Raw genomic sequence first — 24,814 nt, forward strand, 5'->3', positions numbered from 1 at the left:
TCTTAGTGCCATGGTATCTCAAAACAAGCTGCAGGTTATTCCTTCCAGCTTCCAGGAGTACCCATGCTTTTTCAGTTGTAGCTGGACAGAGAGTGTGGTGCAATGTTGAGGTTAAGTGATTTGCCAAAAGCCAGAAAAACCAAGGCACTAACAGACATGAATTATCCCAGTTTATTATACAAGTTAAACAAAAATGTTTTAAAATAAAGCTTTTACCTGGATTAAAAATCAATAGATCACTTGTTAAATTGAATAGCAACATTAATTGGACTTTATAGAAAACTTATTTTGATTCTGGTTTAGCTTAGTATGAATTGAAGCAGAGTTGTAATCTTCCATGAAGCTTCTAATGAAAGCAGTGAAACAGCTGAAGGGGCTGCAGTGTCAGACTTGGAACTGTTTTACATTTGCTACTCTAGAAGGGGTGTTCATAATTCTGAAGTCTTTCAGTGCTGCATGCATACCAAGCAGACACCTGTTCGTGCAAGATGTTTTTATAGTCTCATGGGTGAATGTAGTTTCACTGTACAAGAACTTGCAGTACTCTGCAGTCTTTTAGAACACTTACTTTCTTTAAATTCTTACATTTGTGGCTTTTGTTCTGGTCATGCTGATGTGAAATATGAAGGTATTAAAATAGTATTTGCTAGAATACAGTTTTTGTGTATAATCTTCATTTCTACTGAAATGAATGTCTCTGGGCATTAAAAAAAAAGTAATATCAAACTATTATAAAAAATACTAGTTAAAAATTTTCCAAGTGAGTGGAGTCAAAACTGTGTGTTGTATTTTGTGAGAATGTGAGTTGTCTTTAAGAGGGAGGTGAATGCTGGTGTAGTTCACGGAATCAGAGGTGATCTTGAAGATGCATAAATTACTTTAAAAATGCAATCGGTCCTTTGGTATTTAAATCTTGTTCTAGTAGTCCAAGCTACTATATAGATGAGTTTTCAGTGACTCTTAAACACATTTTTGAGACTCACTCACAAGTTCCATATACTATGACTGTTCCTGTTAACCCCTGTGCTACAAACTCACTGCTTAAATTTTCCTTCAAGAATTAAAAAAAAAAAAAAGTGGAGCTAGATAAATGTCCCTTTCAAAGGTGACAGTCTAGTTTAAGGAAAACTTCTAGCACACTATATATATTAAATATTTTTCTAAGCTCATGTTCATATAGACACGTAACTTTGAGTGTTGTTTTTTTTTGGTTTGTGGTGTTTTTTGGTTGTTTCTTTTGTTTCTGTGGGAGTTTTAAACTTTTAATCCTATTTTTTCTCTGTGCGTTTCTGGCCTTTCCTCCTTCTTCTCATGCCAATGTTTCCTTCAGCTGTTCTTGCTTTCTTTGTACTCTGTCTTCCTGCCAGAAAGGTGGAAGCTCTGTTAACCCTTCTCAATTACTCACCGGGAGAATATTGTTTGTGTTTAATAGCTGCTTCAACTGTTTCTATTGTCTGATGCAGCTGGTGTCCAGAAGCTGTTAGCAATCCTATCATGGTGTCAATGGGGTAATTTTTTTTAATTGTAAAAAAATGGAATATATTAATAAAATTTTTTGTTAAATGAAGGTCCATGGAGTCCTAATATCTATGCTGTCTAATTGCCCCTAACAGTAGTGTAGGAAATGTGTAAGAACAGAATGGAAGTAAAGCAACTTTCCTGCCTTCTAGCAATCTATAACATAGGGACTCGTGAGCTAGAGGTCACACTTGCGTCTTTTAGTTGGAGACTTTGACAGCTTTCTGTAAGTCAATCTAAAATCATTCTTTATCCCATATGTATAGTCTTGTCATCCACAGCACTTGGTGGCAGTTCCCTAATTGCAGTTAAGCATTATGTGAAAAATTATTTTGGTTTTAAAACATCTGTATATTTTATTACATGTCCCTTAGTTGTTTTATAGTAAAATAGTGAATCCCCTCTGCACTTCTTTCATATAATTTCTGTTCTCATATGTTCCCTGTAGACTTGTATAGGTGTCTTCCTTAGAATTTTCTATTGAAGGCTGAGTCCTAGTATACTTAGTCTCTTACACGGAAGCTTTTCTATAGTTTTGGTCATTGTGGTATAAAAACTGAAGGAAAATCTGTTTGAATGACCTAATCCATCAGTATTATTTTGTCCTGTGGAATTCAGTGTTGTTGGCATATTTGTGTTTATATAGAGAGAATTTCCAAATTTAATTGTAGAAAAGAGCATGTTACTTTGCACCTTCATCTCAGAAGCAACAGATCAGATTTTCATCTATTCTTATTTGGGTGAAGATGTTTTATTTCACTTGATGATTTTTCACATTACCCTTTATTTGCAAGGGACGTTTTTTGACATTGCACGTGGTAGCAAATAGACAGGCTCATACAGGCTAACAATGGTGTTCTTCAAAGTATTGAAGACATTTGATCTATTTTGGAAGTGTAGAGAGAGAAGTGTTCTATTTTATTTCTCTAGTGCTGGTACTCTTACATTGCTGTATATGGCTTATTTGGGTAAGCCTTCAAGTAAGCTGGCGTGCAGCTGTGTTGATTGCTAAATATTGTACTTCAAGTGCAGATGCATATGATTTTCACATCTTTGTTGCACTTTCACCTTACTTCTGAAATGCACAATATTTACTGAGTGCTTAACAATACTGCTGAATGATCTAATTGATTTACCTTGTCTCTCATTTCTTAATAATAATGAAATGTGACAGTCTGAAAAAAGTGTATTTTAAGTGCGGAGAATTGCGCAAAAGCATTTGTTGTACTTCTCTTCAGATTGCAGCTCAGAGTGCACTACTTAATATTTGACTAGTTCTTGAAATTGTGTATTTAAAATATATAAATCTGAGTAGAAAAGCAGCATATGTTGGCAGGTATTGAAACCCTTGATTATCTAAAATACCAAAGTCATTTAGAGTGCAGCAGCCTTTCTGCAGCAATGAATAAGTAGCTGATACTGAAACGATGTGCCATCAGTGGGTTGGATTTTTATTTATTTATTTGTAATTGGTACTTAGTGACAATCTGGGCACTAAAGGCCGCCTGAGTAGTAGGTGAACTCCTTCAGGAGATTTTATCCCATCTCTGATCCTCTAATATTTTACTCTTAAGGGCACAATTGCAAGATTTTCAGGAGAAATTTTCTTTCTGATCTTTCTTTTGGTCTATTCAGGGTAGATAGGAAAATAATTAACTATGTATGTAGGAAAGGGACAGAAGGGACAAAATCTGGGCATCCCTTCCATGTTGAACAATTACAGAAGAGTGTGGTCTTGGGTGTCTCAATAATTACTTAGAAAAATTTGTAATTAGTAATGCCGAAAAGGAGCACTTGATACACAAAGAAATTCAGAACAATAACTTGTCAATGCACTCAGAACAATATTAAATTGTGCAGTTACTTCTAATATTTAAAGGAGGCTCAGTGTTGGGGCCCTACATAATGCACTACTACAATTTTGAGTTGCAATCATAAATCATCTTGGGCTTTTCCCGTGTTGTGAAATGTTGTGTCCTGCCAAAAGCATGTTCTCCCTACAGTAATGGCCCTTACCTGTAGTCAGCAAAAATCTATGTTCTTCGAAGATTGAATTATTAGAAATTAATTTATTTTTGCTACAGGGTGTTTAAAGAAATTCTAACTTTTGACTTCCCAGTGTAGGCTTTTCTTAATAGCAACCTTAGGCCCTTAGTATAGGGAAATGTCAATAACCATACTGAATTAATTATGGTTTTGATGATCAAAATAATTATAACTTAACATCCTAAATAGCTACTCAAATGTATAGCATGCAAACTAAATCTAACTAGGCTTTTATTATTTATAATTAGAAAATCTGTTTATTATGTGACTGGATTGCAGAAGAGACTGCTATAATCCTGCAACCTGTAGGCTAAATTGCATTTAAATAGATTAAAGATCTCAAAATAATGTATTTTAAGCATTTTGCATCATTGTTTTTAACCTTGTAATGTCTGAAGGTTAAATGGTGGTGTAATGATGTATATAAGTTGATTTCCTAGTCTACCTGAAAAAAATTGCACCAGTTTTCAATATCTGAATTGTACTAACAGTAGAGCACTTAGGTGATAACAGGAGTTGTAAATGGATTTCAGACTACAATAAGACCTTGTGTCTGGAATGGAATCCTTTCCTCCACTTTTGCTTGATTATGAGCTCTTTTAGCGCTGTGTGACGTTTTAAGCCATTCACATAGAAAATGTACTAACTGCTTAATGCATGGAGGAACTTGGTTCTAGTCACTGTTCCATTGTAACAGCTTCCAAATGAGGTCCATGATTTTGTGCATTTGTTCTTATATTTACTCAAGTTTTCATTGCACATCCAGGAAATATTTTATAGTGGGTTGCAAACAAACCAGTCTGAAGATTTAGAGTGTTGCAGTAACTGGAGTTCGTCACTTGTGTGATCAGTGGTTGTCCCCAGCTCACCTGCTATTGGAATTTCTTATCTTGGGTGTTTGTAGTAGTAAAGGAACAGTGAGTAGTAACTGGAGCTTGTCCATGCTGTGTCTTTAGGAAATACTGCAGTTCTGAAGGATGGATAGATTTTAGAACACAACTTTTTAGTACAGAGCTGAAATTTCCCAGAAAAAATTGCTTGAATTTTTGTTGTAGAATTATATAGAACGGCTGAAGGGAGGACTAAAAAAGCCCTAAGATTACTTGAATTGTTACAAGATTTATATTTAATTTTAAAAAAAAGCTATGAAGAAGCAGAAGAATACCCTCGGAGTGAAAAAGGTATTAGATGCGTCTCTTTCTTTTTGGTCCTTACTTTATTCGCTCTAAGAATATACAGGATGCATATGCAGCCCTAACAGTCACTGCTTTCTGCACAGTTCCAGGCTCATGTACAACTGCGTGCCTTTACAGTGGACAAAAGCCTTCTCAGGTGAAATTCCTCTTAGTTGACTACTTTCTTTTATGTCATGGCACATCAGATAAAATCTGTGACTGAGCCTAAGATAAAAATAGTCATAATAATTTCTTTTGCTTTTTCTAGGTAACATTCAGGTTTCATGGATTGATGATACGTCTGCATTTGTATCATTGAGCCAGCCAGAACAAGTACAAATAGGTAAGTCTTTCTGAATTTACTTCAAGTAAATTTACAAGTAAATTAAATTGAATTTACTTCATGTAAGTTCAGGTATTGTGACTTGATGTCATCTGGCTCCTGCAAAACGCTCTGAGCCAACAGGATCCGTGATTCTAACGGCAAAACTACTGACTTGGTTGAGATGCTGTAGGAGTAGCTAAACTTTTATGGTATCAGCATGTGGGCTGCAGCAAAGACAGTAAGCCTGAGCTGCACTTGGCTGAGGGTTTTGTGTTTCATTCCATGATCCTTTAACTACCTGAACTTGCTAGTTTCTCAGTTGATGCAGTATTTATTTATTGAGGTTATTTACTGTTACTTTGCACAAAGCAGAGCTATCAAAGACTTTTATGATCTTTGCCTTCAAATATCCTTTGAACTACTATAAGTTTCCTTTGGTTTACATTTGTGAGTAACAAATACAGTGGTAAGGCTTTTGGTGGGTTGTAGAACACATGCAAAATAATAGTCTCCTAACAGTCTGGACTCCTACTATGTCTACAGTTTGTGTATTAATAATGTGTGATCTCTCTAGGCCTTAATTTTTATTTTAATTTTTATTCGAACTTTTGAGTTTAGCTTTGAAAAATGTTCATAGGCGTAAGTTCTACAGGATGTATACTTGCTTAACTTCTTTCTTGAAAGTTCATTGGTGTTGGATTTTTTTAATATATTGCTTCTGGGTTTGTATTTTAGGAGAGATGTTAATTTAAGAAAAAAAATTGTGCTTGATTACATAGTCTTAGTGAACCACATTCCTAATTCAGATAATTAGGACAGATAGCAATGTTTTACTATTTACAATTGTGCAAGGTATTCTAGAAAAAGCCATTTCCAATGTAAGAAGCTGACTGAAAGTGTAGAGCAAAACATTACCTAGATATCATAAGAAAAATATAGAATAAGTAACGCTCTTGAGAAATCATCAAGAATTAAGTGAAAGACAAAGGAAGAGTCCAACATATTTCTGAATGTACTGAAAATATTCCTTCTAGTAATGAGGAAAAACAATCTTTTTGGGGTGTGGGGTTTTAGGGTTTTTTTTGTTTGGGTTTGTTTTTTGGTGGTAGTTTTTGTTGTTAATGTTGTTTTGAGTTTGGGGGGGTTGAGTTTCTTCGCTTTATTGTTTGGGTGTTGGTTGTTTTTATGATTTTCAGTTGATTGTAGTTGGATTGACAAGCTCTTACGGGTTTCTGTAGTTCTTTTGGGCTTGTATTTGAGGACTTACCCTTAAACTTACTTCAGGCAACAATGACTGGAAGTGGAGCATTATCCACGATTATCTGGGATACGTTATGTAGAGTCATCCCTATTTACTGAAATGCTTGTATTTGATATGCTGTGGAGCTGGTATAAATGGCAGTATTGATAGCATTTTTGATTAAATGGCTGAAATTTTGTTGCACTTAAGAGCAATCCTGCCAGAATTCCCACAATTAAATTCTAAAAGGAAAAAAACAAATCGGAAAACCCCATTGAGTTCACCATCGTCTATCTTACAAAGCTCAAATAAAGAAGCTTTCAGGTTCTGGATACATAATCTGTGCATCTCTCTTACTAACATCCTGTGTGTGTTTATCATACTTCCTCATACATACATATATCTGCAGAGGGTTTTGAGTGCTTACCAGCATTTGTTTCTTCATCTATGTACAGATATAAGGACCATATTACTTCTCACTAGAAGTTCCAGATGAAGAGTTATGTCAAAATAGATGTGGCTCTATTTTAGCTGGCTCTGTAACTCAGGAAAGCATTGCTAGCACTTCTTGCATGTGTTGTCTTAGTTTCTTGCCTCTGAAGCATTCGTGATTTGTAAACTGTATGTATTATAGTTAGTGGTGATACCAGCACACCATCAAAGGTTTGAGGAAAATCCTGTTCCTGCAGCAGCGAGTACATTACAAGACTGGAGGGAATAAGCCTTAAACTATCTTAAGTTTTAGATAGATATCTTAACTCTGAGCTGTGCAATCACAAATAATCCATTTGTGAAGTAGCAACTTGCCGGGAGTGTCTGAAGCTCTTTATTTGTGACTGCATTAGTCTTATTCAGAGTTTGTTTTCCATGTGTGAGAGAAAAATTGAACAAAGGGTTGGAATTGTTCCACCTTTTTGTGTTTCCAAGAGGACTTTCTTTGTGGTGAAATACAACAAAGTTGTGTTTCCTGCTTTCTAGTTCAGATGCCGTAATGTACAGAACATGTAGGGTCATTGTAAGCGTATATATCTCTGCCTTTTTTCCGTCCTCTTTTCAAGCTGATTACTTGTTTCTCTGAGTGGGACTTACAAGACTATTTGTTTTCACTAAAAAATGTGTATTTTAAGCCATTTCATAAGCTGAAAATCTTCCTATGTGCTGCTACAGTAACTTCCCCACTGCTATCACCTCAGTTACTTACCGGTTGTCTGAATGCTTGGCATACACATTCACCACCACTATTCTTTTACTATTATTTTTATTGTTTGGTACAGCAACTACATATTGTTAAAAGAACTGAATGGCTGCAGAATATTTAAACTGAATCTTTCTGGCAGTGCTCTGTGTGTATATGGCTTTTTATGCTTTAACAAACAAGGAGGCTTGTTCTGTGGCCTACGTGCTAGAAAACAAGTTATTTGTTTGAAAGCCCAGGTGATTATAGTCTTTCATAGATTTTTATGAAATTAGATTAGTAAAATCTCATATACTTGAAAGCAGTCAGCCAACCAAGCTGATAAACTATAGCAAACTCAGTTAGCAAAAAGCTGTGCAATTTTTATTGTAAAATTGCTTAAACCTCTTAGGTGTTTTTTCCCCTGTAATAAATGTATCATAAAATCAATTCTTTTATTCTGTTTCCTGATCTTAAATTCTTTAATGAACTGCTTTGGCCATAAAAGTTACTATTTGAACTTGTGATTTAGTGATCCGTGTTTAAGTGAAGAACCTAGGAAAAACTAATGATGTGGACTGGTTTTTAACCTGTTTATATAAATATGTCTGCATCTTCTGGACTATATAAAAAACCTTGGAGAACTGTCAAACAGTATGATACAATGCAAGATGTTGCTGCAGACATGTTTACGCTTACCTCTTAAAGATGTTTCTGGCTTTCAGCTGGTATTAATATGTGTAGTTAACAAAGCACACATGCAACAAAAACATTTATGGAAAATAAATGGACTGAGGACATCAAGGGTGTGTGGAAGTTTCCCTGTACTGATAAGGTGGTCAGATTTGCATTATATATGAGTCTAAGCACTGTAAAAACATCCAGACTTATTTTGCATCCCTTTTAATAAGGGAACTGTGTAGGAAAAGCTATGAAAAATTGGATCAGTTTTGTAATAATCTGCATGGAGTTGTAACTGATTCTAGGTCTACCAATTTCTTTTCTAAAGTCAGTTCAGATCGGGGAGGTGTCTTTATTTTTCAGTTGTAGCAGTGATTCAGCTACTGAGTATTTGACTAAAGTAATGTAAAGTTACAGAATTGAACAGCAAATCATTTAAAGACTGATTTGTAGTCATGCCCTGATGTACATAGGATAACCAGCTTCTGAATCTTGCTTGTTTCTTAAAAACTTTTCTCCAAAGCTTTTTCATTTTCTTCAGCTTTGTAGGTGTTAAAAAGGAATTTGAAACATGTGATTTGTCCATATTACTAGTTTTGTGTAACTGTATCTAACCATTGTATTGAAATTGTGATAAACTTGTGTCCTAAATACGGAGTTTTTCTGTGCTATTTGAAATCTCTGAAAAGCTTTGCTTTACTTAAAGATTAATTTATACCAGATTAAAAAAAAAAAACAACCAAAATAACAAAACACAATGGGGATTTTTTTTCTTTAAAATGTCTTTCACATTTCAGCTAATTAATTGTAATTCATTTTCATGCTCATGCTTAACCTCTACATCAAGCAAGTGACAGATATCTTAAAATGTGACACTTTGTATAAGCTTTCTATACTGTTTCTGTGGCTTTTAACTCTGGTGGCTTCAGGTATTCTAAATGGAATAAAAATTTGTTCATCTACACCCTGGGAATATGTTGGATTTCTCATGTTAATATGTATAGAAATCCATTTTGAATATGTAGGTAATAATAAAATGTATCTATTCATCCCCAAGTGCTCTTTAAAATAATGTTCCTGAGTTATGTAATATCATGGATGATAACCATTAAGACCTAGTCAAAAAGTGATTGATAAAACATTGGTCCATATGTTTTTCTGTTTAAAAAGTATAAATCTGATTAACTGAATTGAACTAACAATTAGCTCTTCAAATTTCCCATGGTAGTCAGTAGTGTGTATGTGACGAGGAAGAATGCATGTTACAACTTCATAATTGTTAAAGTGTTACCGTGAAGGGCCTATGAATCTTTGCATAGGATAAAAAGACTTGTTCCCTTTGCTATTTATTTCCCTCTGAAAAAATAAGTAGGGGAAAGGGCGGTATTTTTATAGGCAATTTTGGAGCTGCTCCTAGGTTTCAAACTGAACATAGCATGCTTAAACCACATAAAACAAAAACCTTGGGGAAAAAAGAAGCAAATCCCTTAACCTTCTTATTTTGTTGCTTATAACAATGTCCAAGATTCTTCACTTTATTTGGTTATTCATGTGACTTGCATATTGGCAGACTCTAATTTAGTATGAGTAAAAAAGGCTTATTTTTGATAAAGTCATATTGCTCTTTACAGTTAGAACGTAAACTGTGGCTTGAAGTGGAAGCTGCACTAAGGCAAATGTTAGTTATCCATTTCTTAACCACCATGGAGTTAGGTGCCTGCCATGTCTATAAGTGCAAGTTTTACCTGCGTTAGTGGGGGAAGATTGCTCCTGAGTTCTAGTAGGCTGTTCTGTATGTCAGTTATCACTGTTGAACTGCTATGTTGTCATGTTAAAGGTAATGAGTTTGTAAAAATGGTGGTTTAGATGGCTCTAAGTTGTCACTTCTTTGCAATATACTCTACTGTAAACTTATTTCCAAGTTACAAGCACCTGAAAACAATAATGGACGTTTTCTGTTGAGGTTTGCTGTTCAAGGTAGGTAATTAATAAGAATTTGTTAAATGGTTGATATTCCTTCAGCTGGACATCTGGGAGACAGAGCTTACTGTAGCCAAATTGTATTTCACGTGGTCTCAGCATTGCTGTCAAACATGGAGCACATGCTTTTAAGTCTGTAGCAAAGGTGAAGCAGTGTGTGCTCTGACAGTTGTTAAGTACAAGAATTTTCAGAACCAACTTTTGTTGTACAGCTTCTGACTCATGACTTTCAGCTTCCTAGATAAGCTTGCTTTTGGATGTTGTTCAGCTTTGTATATTTATAAAGTTGGCTTTTCATCTGGAAAGGTTTGAAATAAATACTATTTCAATGCTTGTTGACTTACATGGGTCTAGACTTCACACAAATAGTCTGGAAATGCTGGGGAAGATGGGAGAGCCTTCAGCTTGTCTTAACTTTAAATCCAGTATTTTATTTAAGAAATTGATGCAACCTGAAATATTTCAGAATTTAAACCATTTTGGTATCTCAGCTAGTCTTGTGAGTCCTGAGCTAATGCTTAGTGTCAATGATAAGTTCTTGTTATTCGTGGTTTCCTTGAATTTTGTTTCCAGCCAACTTTCAGTGACTCTTTAGGTCACCGGTTTAAAAAGAATCTAGATACACTCTTAAAGGGAGGTTTCTTTAGCTATCCTTGTTCTTGTGAAGTCTTCATAGGCCATCTAAAATGTACTTATAAAAAATGCTGTTATTTGAGGGTGGGTTGATTTCTAAAACATGGGAAAGTCTTATAAATATGTTAAATTTTTCCAATGCTTGAAAGTAAAATTTGGTTTCTGTTCTGAGACATTTTACATAGTTATAGGTTAGTGAAAATAGTGGGCAAGCTTATCAGTGATACTTCAAAAATATACCTGATTTGTTTTCCGTTAACAACTAATGCTTGCTCTTGATTCTCTTCGCCTAAGGCTTAGGTGCAGTTTAATAACATCTATGTTCCAATTGTGAGCAATTTCTACAATATTTTAAGACCAGTGGTTCAAATTAAGAGTAATTTTAACCTGAGAATCTTCCTGAGAATGTTTTTCTTGCCGTTTTAAAATACAATAAGTACACCTAACCTGAAATTTTGAATACATGTGAAAAGCAACTGCTTGTCATAAATAGCAAGTTTTGAAATAATGTTAAGTTGTTCCACGTGTTAGTACCCTGATACATGAGCTCATACAGATTTACAGCATGCAAGATATCTTCTTCCTCTAGGCATTGAGAAGACCAATGTATTTAGACAGCAGGGGAGCAATGGACTAAAGTGCAGCAGCTGAAATTGTGATGGCCTTTCAATGATTCTTCTTTAAATCATTAATCTTCTGAACTTGCGCATTTCTCACAGGGCTGGATTTTATGGTTTATTAGTGTTTTATAAGGTTTACTATAGAACCTTCTACTTAGCATGAATGCTTGCCACCACAATTAAAAAATATACACATATATTTTGAGATTGTGTGCTTATTAGTCTTTTCTCACTGAATTTGGGGAAATAGCAGGTAGTATCCACTGTATTAACTCAGATTCTTTGAAAAAAGATGTATTTCATAAAACTGTGTTCTCACCAATAAGATAATGTGAAATTCATGTCAGATACACGCTCTGGGCAGCAAACTTCCTTAATGTAGGCCAAGGAAGCTGGAGTCATGCTGCAGTATGTCCGATCTCAGCCATTATTGTTGTTTTACTTTTTATTCAAATTATGTGCAGTCTCAAACATTTTCTCTAACTTTTTGTGATTTTCCCTCTCCTCCTCCCATCAAACTTTGGTTTTTTGAGATCCATAAGGTTTTGATGTTTTAGGGAAGCTTGGCTTAAATTTTGCATTAGTGTCTGCCTACGATGCTAAATTTGCAGTGTTGAATCTTATGTGATGCATATGTGTATACATACACTAATATATATATATAGAGAGAGAGAGTAGGCTACAAAAATATTGCTATTTCTCCTCTTAATTTTTGAGTGGCTTGCATTCTTGTGCTGCATCAAAATGGCATTTTAGATGACAACCTAATAGTTGTAATAATTGTAGTAAAGGTATAATCACCTTGTATGTGTGTGCTTTTGCATTATTTTCATACATTTTGGATTTTTAAAAAACATACGTTACCTTAAAACTGCACATAGTTTTTCAAAAGATTGTAAAGATGTCATACGTGCCTGTATGCTATGTAAGGACTTGAGTGAAATGGTTTCAGTAGGAAGACTTCAGCAGTTATCTGTAGGTTTTGCACTCCTTGTGGGTGCTAATGGTTATCAAAATGGAAAAGTTAAAGATTTAGTTTTATTTGGGATGCCTTTTTAGATGAGGGGGACAGTATCAACACACTTATTTGATACAGTAGTGAGTATGTTAATCCTGACAATGGGGTGCAATCATTTCTCTAGAAAATTTATCTGATGGATGAACTCTTTACCTGGATAGCTCTTTCTGAAGCACCCAACATGTGGAGCATTAATAGGCACTTTGGTTAAAAATGTCTGTATTAGTCTTGAGCAGTCTTCTGGACAGTGCTGCCATGGGGATGTCTCCAAATTCAGTTCACTAGTTCATGTTCTGAAGTTTTTAACAAGTGTCAGAAATGTCATCAGATTTTACAGGATTGTGCTTCCTGCAACTGCTCAGCCTTAGCTGAAATGTTTAGTTTGCTGGTATTAAAATATAGCTCGTGGTTTGTGCCACTCTTAATCCTTCATGGTTACATAAAGGGGGTTGACTCCCCACTCCAACAGGGAGCTCTCACTGCTTTTCTTTTGCTGGTTCTGTGTCCAGAAAAATAATAAAGAAACATTCCTGCTTGTTCAGTGAGGTGAACCGGCTTATCAGCAGGTCAATAAAACCCACAAACACTGTAAAGGAGGGCACAGGACCAGGTGGCTTGGAGCTGGGGCTAAAGAACAAGATTCTCCCATTTGGTAACAAGTGTTAGATTAAATCGGCTGTCTAGCCAGACCATGGGTTCAGATTCCTTCTGAAAAGTCTTTCAGATCTGAGCTTTCTCTGCTTTGAGTAATAATAGACATTGAGACCTCCTATCTGACTAGAAAGGAAATGTTCCATACACTTTACATTTTTCATTTGTAGATTAACAATCTGAACACTTTACTAGTACTGCTGGAAATTACAATTCTCCAGTGTTGATTTGAAAGCATTTCTGTACTAGTAAATGCAGGCAATTGAGATATGGTGAGTTTCTACTTGCGTTGTTCAGGAGTCTTGACCATAACAAGAAAATGAATTGCTGGTTGATATGTTTTAGTCATTTTTACAGTGGAACCAGTGGTATAAATCATAATGTAGGTATTTTACAACTTTTGGCATTACTGATGCAGAATTAGGAGGGCCAATTACAGACTTGCCTTCAGGCACCTGCAGCCTTTTTTCTTATCAGTTAAAAAAAATCCCAACACCAAAACAAATAAACAAACAAAAAAAATTCAAAAAAACACCTGTACCCTGTAAGTTTGAATACAGTAATTTTTTTTCTTAATATACCATTGGAAGTCTTCTGACTACCTTTTAATTTGATTTGGATTTTTTTAAAATGAGTTGATACATTTCACAGCTTTTGTTTCAATTACTGAGGTATGTAAACAGTATTTTGAATTTTTCTAAGTGATGCTGGGATCCAAAATTACACTGTATTACAGGTTTTAATTAAAATTCACTTACAATTTTTTTTTTACTGGTAAAAACGTTTAACCATGTGGAAGTCTGAGCCTAATTATTTATCTCCTGACCTCAGAGCACACCTAGACTTTCCCCTCATGATGCTTCAGTGCAGGATGATCTCAGAGAATCTTTCATGGAATCTTGATACTTTGTTTTATGTAAGTCTCAGATTTTGGAATATATTTAAAAAAAATAAACTGCAGTGAGTTTTTTTCTTCTCTTTAACTTTTCTTGAGGACAAGGATATCAAGAAGCACGTTGATGTAGTGTCACTTCATTCAGCAATGCTGGGCCAGTCTGCTGTAGTTGCCTTGACATGTGCAAAAGGGTTTTGGTGCAGCAGCGCAGCTATTACGGAAAATGGAAAGCAAGCAATCAGGATTTCTGTAGCTGAATTAGCAGTTATTTTTTTACTCCTTTCAGTCACAACTGAAATATGTTTGACTCTATTAGATGTAAAACTGTGCAGAATACTTATCCTGAAAAGTTTTATCTACTTTCAACATAAGGTTTCATCTCAATAAAAGCTTTAAGCAAAGGGTATGCAGAGTACATCCAACTCAACAGAATAGCTGCCTTGTTAGTGTGGGTTCATGACCAAGGCTCTAAAGAGTCCTGTCTGTCGTGTAGGTGTCTTACTCTGCTAAATTAATGAGGCCTTAGATCAGTTTTGACAGTAGCAGTGTTGATAGATTTACTCTCCTAAAACTCCACTGTGCTGTTCAGCTGATTGGTGATGAGTTGGTGTGAGCATTCCAGATTAAAAGAATTAAAAACCTCCAAAAGCCTAAGAAAAACCAAACCACCAAAAAAATCCCCAACACTTTAAAAGCAGGATTTAAGGAAAAGTTCAGATTTTTCTGTTGAAATACAAATTAATTTGAATCCTCTGACCTGGTGACCATCAAAAGTAACACAGTTTAGATAACTTTTTTTGTAACCACACTTGAGAAAATGGTCTAATCCACTACCTTCAGTTGTTTTTTTAAAATTGTTCTTTTGTCAGGACTAAGAGTAACATACTATGTTAGGGCAGTTATTCCCAGGATCACTTCTTCCCTGCTAAAGAAACATACATGTTTTGTAGTCTTCTAGATTCTGCTACGTGCCAGTGAAATTTTGAAAATCACTGAATAATACAATAAAGTAGCCAGCTAGTTTAGAACTTCATTCACTCTGTGTACTGGAAGAGAAGAGAGTACAAACACTGTGAGATTGAATCTGCGCTGTGTTTCTGTATATGAATGAGTGCCATTCATAATTAACTCGGTTACTACATGGACTTACTACAGAAGGAGAAGGAGTTGGTATAGCCTGCCTCCTTCCTAATCCTAAAGATTGCTCATGGTTTTAAAAACTGTTCATTTGGTGTGGTGGGCACGGAGGAAAAGCTGTCCCAATGCTGTCCTTGTTCTTTACAAGGACATTCTTTAGTTTGGCTTTCAAACCAGACCATTTTAAGAAAAAAAATAATGGTAATGGAGTATTTTTTTATCATATGTTTTTGTTTGCTTGTTTGGGATGTGCTGGTTGTCTTGGAGATGGACCAAGGTTTCATTTCCCCAAGTCATCTTGTAGTACTACATAGACCAGCACATGGTTCCAGCCCCACTGCCAGCTCTGCTCCCTTGTTTTAGGCAAGGGATGGCCAAAGATCTAGTGAACGGGTGTGAGATTGAGAACTAATTAGTTTGCATGTATAGATGGAGCAAAAAGGTTGTGATTGGAACAGGTTTGAGAATAAACTGCTTTGACACTAAAGAAAAATACATTTGGCAAGGACTATTCTACATGAAAAAAAAAAAAGCCAAAAAAACCCAAATCAAACCTGGGATAAAGAACCAAAATGGATAATAGGATGTGGCTTGGTTAAATTGGGGAAAACCCAGAGAAAACAGGAAACAGTGAGTTAAATATTGAAGAATGTTTAGTGTTGCGATAGATGGCAAGACTGATACAAGTTAGACACACCCAGAAAAGACTGAACTGGGAAAAATACAAATTGGAGGGGCGAATATGTGACCAGAAATCAGCAGAAATGTTGACTAATTATTGAGAATTCTGTCAAGTTCATGCATCTTTTCCTCAGAGAAGCTAACAGAGAGTGTGCCCAATGCTTTTTATATTGAATCAACACTAGCAACTATCAGTAACTTCCATAATTCTAGTGGGAGAGGCTGGAGAAATGCATTTAAAGTTTCTGGTTCAACTATTTAGTCATATGTATAACAGTGTGATGTACCTCGCAGCAGAAATTGCCGGGGTATGCTTAAAGGCCTGAAAAATGCATATAGGCTAAAAAAAGAATATTAATATTGGAATGCCAATTTCACTAATATGTAACATAATGTAGGTGAGTTATGCATTGAAAAGTCTATGGCTATGTGATCACATACTATTTATTTTGGATTTGTGGCTTCTCTGGGGATATGTTAATACATTTGCTGTGTAGGAAACCAACCGTGATAGAATGCTTTCTGTAGTGGACAGTTTAATTCCGTTTAGGTTAGTTTGAGACACCCTCTGGTTTGGGGTTGGAGTCTTTTCTCCTGCTTTCTGTTTATAAAATAGGCACATAGCACTGCTGCTTCAGCTCATGAGCTTTACTTTGAAATACTGAATAATGCCATGATGCAAAAAAGAGCACATGCAAACTTTTGCTTTTTTAAATGCAGCATGAATAGCCCTAGGAGTCAATAAATAAGGCTGTGGAACTATATGATGAGTAATGAGAATAAAATGTTGAAATTACTGAATTAGCTACTCACTAATTGAATGCTGTCAATCCACCTGAGGCAGCAGTCCTGTGTTCTACGTAGATGATCAGATAAGATTAATGCAGCATCTGTATAGAGGTCACTTTAAGTCTTCACTTAAAGGTGAATTTTTACTTTACCATTTCATAAACTTGAGTGTTTAGTATTGCAGCCTTAATCTCTGTAGTTCTGTGTATTTATTGTGTTTATATATTGTGGGGGTTTTACCTACACAGATCATTTATTTGTCTGTTTATTAAGAGGCTTAATATTGTCAGTGGCCATCTGTCAGGATTTTGTTCTGCGTAAATGCAAGGACTTGATGAAAGAGTATCTTTTTACACATTCCTCTTGCATCACTTGACAGCCAGTCTGTTTAATAGCTTGCCTCATAACTAGGGAAGATGCCATCCTCTAAAATGCTTTTCCTAAAATAGGGTGCAATTAATGTTACTCTACTGTAAGACAGAAACTTAACTTTATGACTGCAACTAGTGTAATGAAATGTAGCTATTTGGTGTTGGTTACTAGGTCAGGTTTCTCACAGAAAGATTTGTCTTCTCATGATTTAAATAAATAAGTAAACAAACTCCCTAAATTCCCTTTTTGTTAGAATTTGTTAGGATTGTTAGAGTTTACAAAGTATTCTAGCAATGCATTTCTTCTGTTGGCAATGCAGAGTGATGTAAATGTGTTTGCTTTGTTTGGCAATATGGACTGCATTCATCAAAAAAGCATCAGAGAAAATGTATTTTAAACTTTTACAGGGAGCTGCTTTTCAGTTCAAGACCATGCAAGATTGATTCATCTGTATGGCTCCTTAGATTTTTCCGTATGCCTTCATTTCAGTTGTTCAATGCATGAAATGATATATTCAGCATATAAATTTTATATTAACTATGTATAGAGATAGTTGTATATGCAGGTATTTGTGTATTTATGTGTAATATGAATGGGTTGGTATAAAATACAGGCCTTATTTCAAGGAAGCACAGTTGTCTTTGTTCAAAAATATTAACTCTTACACAGAAGTTATTTTAAAATTACCTTCAGGCTGCATAAGGATGATTCCTCCCACCCCCATTAAATACAGGCCAGGTTTTTCAGCGAGAGCCATAACTTTGGCTCTTAGTTTCTGGCAAAAGGAATAATGTGAAATGGTTATTGTGTTTTAACAAATCACTATTTATCAGATGATCCATGGTAACTATGTGCATGATTTTAGCTAGTAAAAACATGCTTGAGTGAACTAAACAAATTTTACCCTGAGGAATGCCGGCTTGCATGCAGTAAGTGTTATTAATTCATTCATGATGCCTGCACCATAGCTTCATGGGCAATAAATATGCTCCTAGTTCTTATAAACAGATCCTGTAACTTCACAGCTCAGCCCAAATATAAGGGGTGCGAAAGGAAGTATGCATAACATCTCTTTGGTTAGTGCAACAATCTCATGAGGCTGTTGATCATAATTGCTGGTATCTATTCTTGGGATTAAAATTAAATACCTGATGCTGTTGCCTAGTTTTACTAAATTTGAAAAACTTTGCAGCAGCAGCATCTATGTGCTGTGACGGGTATTGTAGGTAATTCATTTCACAGTAGCATAGCCAATATGCAGAATGGATGCTCTGTTCTGAAAAAGGGGGGGAAAATAATATTCACTTATCTTCCTCACCTTTTTTGAATTGTGATGTTGGAACTTGCTTGGACTAGATGTAATACCGAATATCTGTATTCAAGGTGACAACACTTCAGCTAAATCAGAAGTTTGGATATGCATCTGAAATATCTACAAAAAGATTACAAGTAGTAAAATCAGAATTTTGTCTTCATTACAATTACGGTATTTCGAAATGTGTAGCCCAAATATATGAAAAACATGTATGTTTGTTTGGGGTTTTTAAATATATATTTAAACTGATTTACTGGTTGGTTTACAATACTTTTTTTCAGTGAGTTACACTGAAAACAGCAGAGGACACCACTGACAGTCAGTTTAATTTGCTGAATCATCTGTTATAGTGATGGCTTCAGGCCAGAGCTTGGCTTGCAGACTAGAGGCTGAGAGCTGTGAAGATGCTGGGACTTGAAGGAACGTTGGTAAATTTTTGCTGAGTGAAGGCAGTGGAAGGTTTTTCTTTATTTTCGAGGTGATTCTAATTTTGCATGGACAGAAATCCTTCTACCTTGAACTCGCAGTCTTTTTTAGTTAAATGGAGACCAGACATTAGAAAGATCCAAGCACAGAACAGCTGGATATTAGCTGAGTGCTGCTTCCATGGATATCTTGTGCAACCAAAAATGCAGCTCAAATAAGCTTATGTTTCACAGCAATCAAATAGAGTTTTGGCAGAGGCTTTGCAAATGTCGTCTTTTCCTGGCAGACTTGCAAAATAAACCTGCTGGGTTAAGTTATGAGACTAAAAGGGGAAAAAATCCAGGAAATCTTTTCTTGCCAACAAGCGATCTGGAAGAGGGCTGCAACTGAAGAATTGATGGTTTCTAATTTAAAAGAAAAGTCTTAAGTAGATTTAACCCTTTTTGTATGAAGCCTGACTCTGAGAAGAGTTTTGAATATCTAATTCAAATGTGAATTTAGGAGAGTACAATTTTTTTTTTAATTTTCTTTATTTTCTGTCTTCCCCCCCCCCCCCCCCCCCCAAATCATTATCAATAGAACTAGAAGTTGTTTATATGAACAGAGCAAGTAGTTCACTGCCTTCTGCTTTTCAAAATCAGTTATTTCAGGAGAGGGCATGCTGTCATTTAACGGTGTTTTGTATATAACATCACTCTTCTTCTCCATAGCTGTAAACACCAGCAGATATGCTGAAAGTTATAGGATCCAGACATATGCAGAATATGTTGAGAAAAAACATGAAGAAAAACAGGCAAAGAGAAAATGTACAGAAGATAGTTGGAAGGAGATGGAGAGAAAGCAGTTAAAAACTCAATGCACACCTTATGTTTCCCAGAGTCGATACTACTGTGTTAACAGGTGAGACTTTTCTTGCATTGCCAACTCTTGTATTTTTATTGAATTTTTATTAGAAGTCTAGCAATTTTCAGGTAGTTCTTCACCAATGGATTACTTTTTTCCTGTACATATTTCTTTGGATATAAATCAGTAGTGGTATATCAGCTGTCACAAGATCATAGCTAAAGGAGCAGAGGGCGTTCCATCACAAATGTGATTAGACAAATTTCTAAGATACTGGGATCCTGAGGGCAGGTCAGATCACAGTTTCGGAGCTTGATGTAGCAGTACCATTTCTTATAACCAAAATAAAATAATTGTTTTCTTAGTTTGACACCTCTGAATAGCTTGTGTTATCTGGAAACTTAGCTGTCATTTTATACCCCTGTAAAGGCTGTATTGGGTTTTGGATGACTTTCCGTGGTAATACTTTCCATGCCACAGAGGAGGGTATAAATTACAATCTTGAACAGTCCTGATGAAATCGTTCTTATGTTTCAGAAACAAGAAGGCAAATGATGATACTTGCGTGGCTTTAAACTTTTGAAATAAAACCTGAAATGGGTTTTAGTTCATTATTTAAGGACAACAATAAGTCAGGAGATGCCAGTTTTGATTCTGGTATGTTGTATCCTGTAGTAGGTGTATTTGCTGTGTGTATTTGTTGTTCCATTTTTACCCTCTCATATTAATGATGGCTTTTAGATACGATGGTAACAGGAGGCTTCGTAGTCATCTGTGTAGCTGTGAATAGGAAGGGTCTTTTAGTGTTAATGTATTTTTGTATATTTTAATGAAAATATAAAATATTTTAAAATAACACGTAATTATCCTATCACGTTACTGCCATTTTTTTTCTTCCACTACCCCCCTCCCCCAGAGTCTATAAATTCGGCATAAAAAGGTGATGTTTTGGGGGTTTGTTGTTTGTTTATTTGGAGGAGTTTTTTTGATTTGTTGGTTTTGGTTGTTTTGGGTTTTTTTCCTGGTTAGTCAGAACAAATGAGGTGGTCATAAAACGAACACTGAGGTCTTCCTGCTTTTTCTTTCTTGGGAATGCTATTATAAGTCCTCTCTCTCATTACATCTTCTGATAAATGCTATCAGTCATGTAATAAATATACTAAACTTGTTCTGTTCTTCTGACTTAACATGAGCTTGTGATTTGCCTACTTCGCAAAATTAAATGCAGGTGTGTATTTTGGCTGGCAGTCAGATGTTCATGGCTTTCGTCATGGTGGGAATTCTAAATGTGCTAGACACAAGTTTGATTCCAAAAAAACCTATGGAGGAACCTGGTGATAAAATCCTTATCAAATGAAACTAGTTTAATTGAATTAGTTTACTTAGGAAGACTTGGAATTGTATGCTGTGAAGAGATGAGGAGCTCTAAAGATTGTCCTGATGCTAGTTTACACGTGGCTAAGGTTTAGGTCTATAATTAAGTCTATTACTTAGTCTGAAAATACATACCACATCTTGAGTCTACTGCAAAGAAATACTGAGTCCTAGTTTTATTTCTACTAAGGGAAGTATCTCTTCTGGATGGATGTTGGCTTTGGGGTATCTGACAGATTCTAGACAGGTGGTTAGAGTGGCAGCTTATGGTTTGAACCATAGACAACTTCTTCTTTTAACACATACTTCAGAAAACAGTAAATATGGAACACTGATTTGTCATCTCCTGAAGAAGTTTAAGGACTACCACAAATGTATAATTTGGAAAATTGCTGAATAAAATTTTCCATGAATTCTTTCCTTAAAATTATGATACACCACAATGAGTTATATGCCTAAGCACTTAATCTTGAAAATTTTTAATCTATTTTTTCTAGTGTTGTAAAATTCCACAAAAAGCACCCTTGTTTTCAGATGGTCAACACTTTGATAGTCTTGGATAGCAGCCTTTATTTTGTTGATAGAACTTTTTTGTAACTGATGTTACATGAATTTTTGTTCTCTCATTCCATTAATAAAGTGATTTGGTTCTGTCCCAAATTCTCATTCATGCAGGTCTTTTGACATGTTTTTGTTAATAATATTTTTATTTGTTACTAGTTAGTGTGTTCTCTTGTCAGCTAATCTTTTGTAAATGTTTCCTTTTAAGTGTAATTTGGTTAGGTATAACGTGGAACTGCAAACCTTGTGGTCTTTCAGTTCACTCCAGGTGAACACTTTCCTTTTGTTTCCAAAGATATCTCCGAAATATTTATTTATATTCTTGTATATCATATATAACAATTTTAATATAAAATATAAATATTTATATAAAGCATTCAGGACAAATATATATGTGTGCAGGTATATGTGTGTATATTTGTCCAGATTAATTTGAATCATATATAATGGAGCCGTCAATACTGTGATGTATCTAGCAGCTGATCACTTAGAATAGTTTTGTGTTACTACATCCATTATTTATTTATTTTTTAACAAGCTTGCTGCATCAGTTTCTGTCAGGCAGCACAGTTGCAGAATAGCTGTTGCTCTCCGTGATGGCAATATATCCTGAATTTTTCATTCAGTAATGAAGTTGTTGGGTGTTTCTTGTAAGGAACTTTTGTCTTAAACTGACAGATTGAGAAGTATGTACCAAAGGTTCTTTAATTCCTGTCCTACTAAAAAACCTACAGTCTCATATTATAGAGGAACTACTCTACAGAAAATATAGTATAGTAGCAGTCACAAGGTAAAATCACTTGTAATTAATATATATCCCTTGCATATAACTTCTACTGTTAGATATCAAAACTGATTTTAATGGAAATATGCCTGATCATTAATGTCAGGTAGAGAAGTAGAGGAGAAACTGATGCATATGACAAAACTTCAAGCAGTTAGTAAGATCTGCTTCTTTAAAGCCGTTCGCTATTCAGAACGCACTTTTGAAACAGATGAATCATGGCCTCTTGTGTATTACACAGTACTGGCTGTGTTGTGCTAGCAAATAACTGCCTGCCAGCCAGCTCTGCTGTGACTGTTAAATGCATGGATTTAAGATCTTTTCTTTAGCAAAATAGTGTTAAACCACAGGATGAAAAATCAAATAGAGTAATAGAGTATGTTCTATGTACAATTGGGTATCCTGCTCTACTTGTACTTATGTATTCTAATTTTCCTGGTCATCATCTAGGAATTAGTAAAATAGAATAAGGTCAATAGCAGAAGACTTGCATTAGTATGAAGTACAGGAAAGCGATATGCCATTTTGCCTTACACATTTTCTAGCTAAAACCAGGTCTGCTGCATCTTCTGTCAAGTCAGGGTGCTGTTTGTAGCACTGCTTCCTTGAATTTCTTTATTTTGCGGAAGATTATCTTATTTTTGAAATGTTCATGGATTTCCTCTGATGATTCTTTTGTGTTTTTTACAGAAATGGTCGTTTATAGTGGTTCATTACTAAATAAAGGATAAGAATTGGGAAAAGCTGAGTCATTAAAGATATGGAGAATAAATATTGCAAGAAAATTATTATGGTATTCCAGTATTATAGTGTTATTTCAGGTGATTTCACCTGCTGTTAAGCTGAAATGACTGATTGTTGTGTTGGGTCATAAACTACTCCCCTCCCTCCAGTGTTTTTCTAAGTGGAGAGAGAACACAGGATTGTTTTTGTTTAAATGAAACTTAATTGAAGTTGGAGGTCTGTATATATCCAGGCCAATTCAATATGCTCTATTGTGATGGAAGTAAGTGATCCTTTTGTAAGTTGGACATGCTTTTCCAGAACATTTCCAAAACAAAATGTTTAATGCTACTTTGTCATAATTTTTTTCCTACCTCTTGCCCCCCCCCCCCCCCCCCCCCCCCAGTTGCTGATTTTTCAAAATAATTGCCATAGTACTAATTGGATTGCTGCTATTTATTAGCTGAAATGATGTCACAAACTTCATGGGCAGTTTAATCAGATGGAATCTGTGCTCTTTCTGGCAGTAGAGCGATATAGAAGTCCTCTACATCCTGTTGATGCGTTAAACTGTGTTTAGTACTGATGTTCCTAGTCATACTGCTGGAATTTAACAAAAAACCTGTATTCTTCTGTGATCAGGATTGTACTGAATAGGAATAGAAATCATAAATAAAATCTAGGGTTTTGTGTTTATACCACCTTTCTCCAGTGGCATTCATCCTTGTCAGGTTTGCCTGTGGGCTGGCGTTAAAATAGGTCAACAGAAGGGAGAGGTCAGGGGAAAAGGACTAGTGGAAACTGCTGTCATTGAAGAGGCTTAGAACCCCGCCTACCATCGTCACTGACTGTTGTGAAAGCTATATTGTGTTCACTAAGTAGATTTGCCAACTGGCAATGTATGATAGGTTTTTCTTGTGGTGGGGTGTTTTGGGTCTCTGCTGCTGCCCACCCCCTGCCCACCCCAACCTTGGCTAGTAATTTTATTTTAAAAGTTAGAGCAATCTGCATTTCAATATACAAAAGAAATTTCAGAACCTCTTTAACTATATTAATTTAAAAAATAATTATTATTGCCTGGGTGACTGTTGTACATGTGTGTTTTGAAACCTAAGTGCAATATTTGTTAATGGAAGATATAAGTCTGTGTCTCTAAATGGCTCAGGTATCCACACAGTTGAGGACCCTACACAAGTATGTCTGAATGGCCAGTTATTAATAGCTGTTAGTCTGTACTGTTCTTCCACTTTGTTTAGTTGTCTCTCAACAGAGTAAGGAAATTGAGACAGAAATATGGACATACTCCAAAATAGTTGGTGCAATTAGAAAACTGAACTTTGCTCTGAGTAGTGCTCTAACTTGTATATGCAACCATAGTGATTTGCTAGAATTACTAAGTGAATAAATGACATTTCTTATTTTAGGTCCAAGAAGAATAAGACAAAATCAACCCATATCTGTCTATAATCCATGCAATCAATGAATGAATGTAGAATAAAATTAGTATTCTTGGGAGAAAGCAAGAAGTCAAAAGTTCTTGATTATAAAATATATTTTGGACTTCGTGCTGCCAGTCTTTTGGTGGGTTTTTTTCCCCTTGAGGTTATCTGCAGAAAGAACATAAGGCCTAAAATTAATTTCTACTTTGTTCTTTGGTACACAGCTAAATGTGCAGTGAAGGTCAAGAACTTGTTTCTCTTTATTTGCAATAACTTCTCAAGAGTTTTAAGTTGAAAAAAATGAAATTCATCCATAAGACCTACAGTGAGTGCAAGTTCCCTTCTAAGAGCCAAGTGCTCATGATATGTCTAAGAAATCCTGGGATCATAATTTATGGCTCCTGAGTTTTTATT

At 35.4% G+C, this 24,814-nt stretch overlaps 1 protein-coding gene across 4 annotated transcripts in view; it reads left to right on the plus strand.

Annotated features, from left to right (window-relative positions):
• The window catches only part of PARN (poly(A)-specific ribonuclease), a 60,371-nt gene that overhangs the window by 31,711 nt on the left and 3,846 nt on the right, over positions 1-24,814 (plus strand). For all 4 annotated transcript variants that reach the window (XM_055707310.1, XM_055707314.1, XM_055707311.1 and 1 more), the window contains exons 21-22: positions 5,008-5,082; positions 19,387-19,576. In XM_055707310.1, coding sequence (XP_055563285.1) covers positions 5,008-5,082; positions 19,387-19,576 — 265 coding nt within the window. The remainder of the gene's footprint in view (positions 1-5,007; positions 5,083-19,386; positions 19,577-24,814) is intronic.

Source organism: Falco cherrug, chromosome 4, assembly GCF_023634085.1.
Source record: "Falco cherrug isolate bFalChe1 chromosome 4, bFalChe1.pri, whole genome shotgun sequence".
Lineage (NCBI taxonomy): Eukaryota > Metazoa > Chordata > Aves > Falconiformes > Falconidae > Falco > Falco cherrug.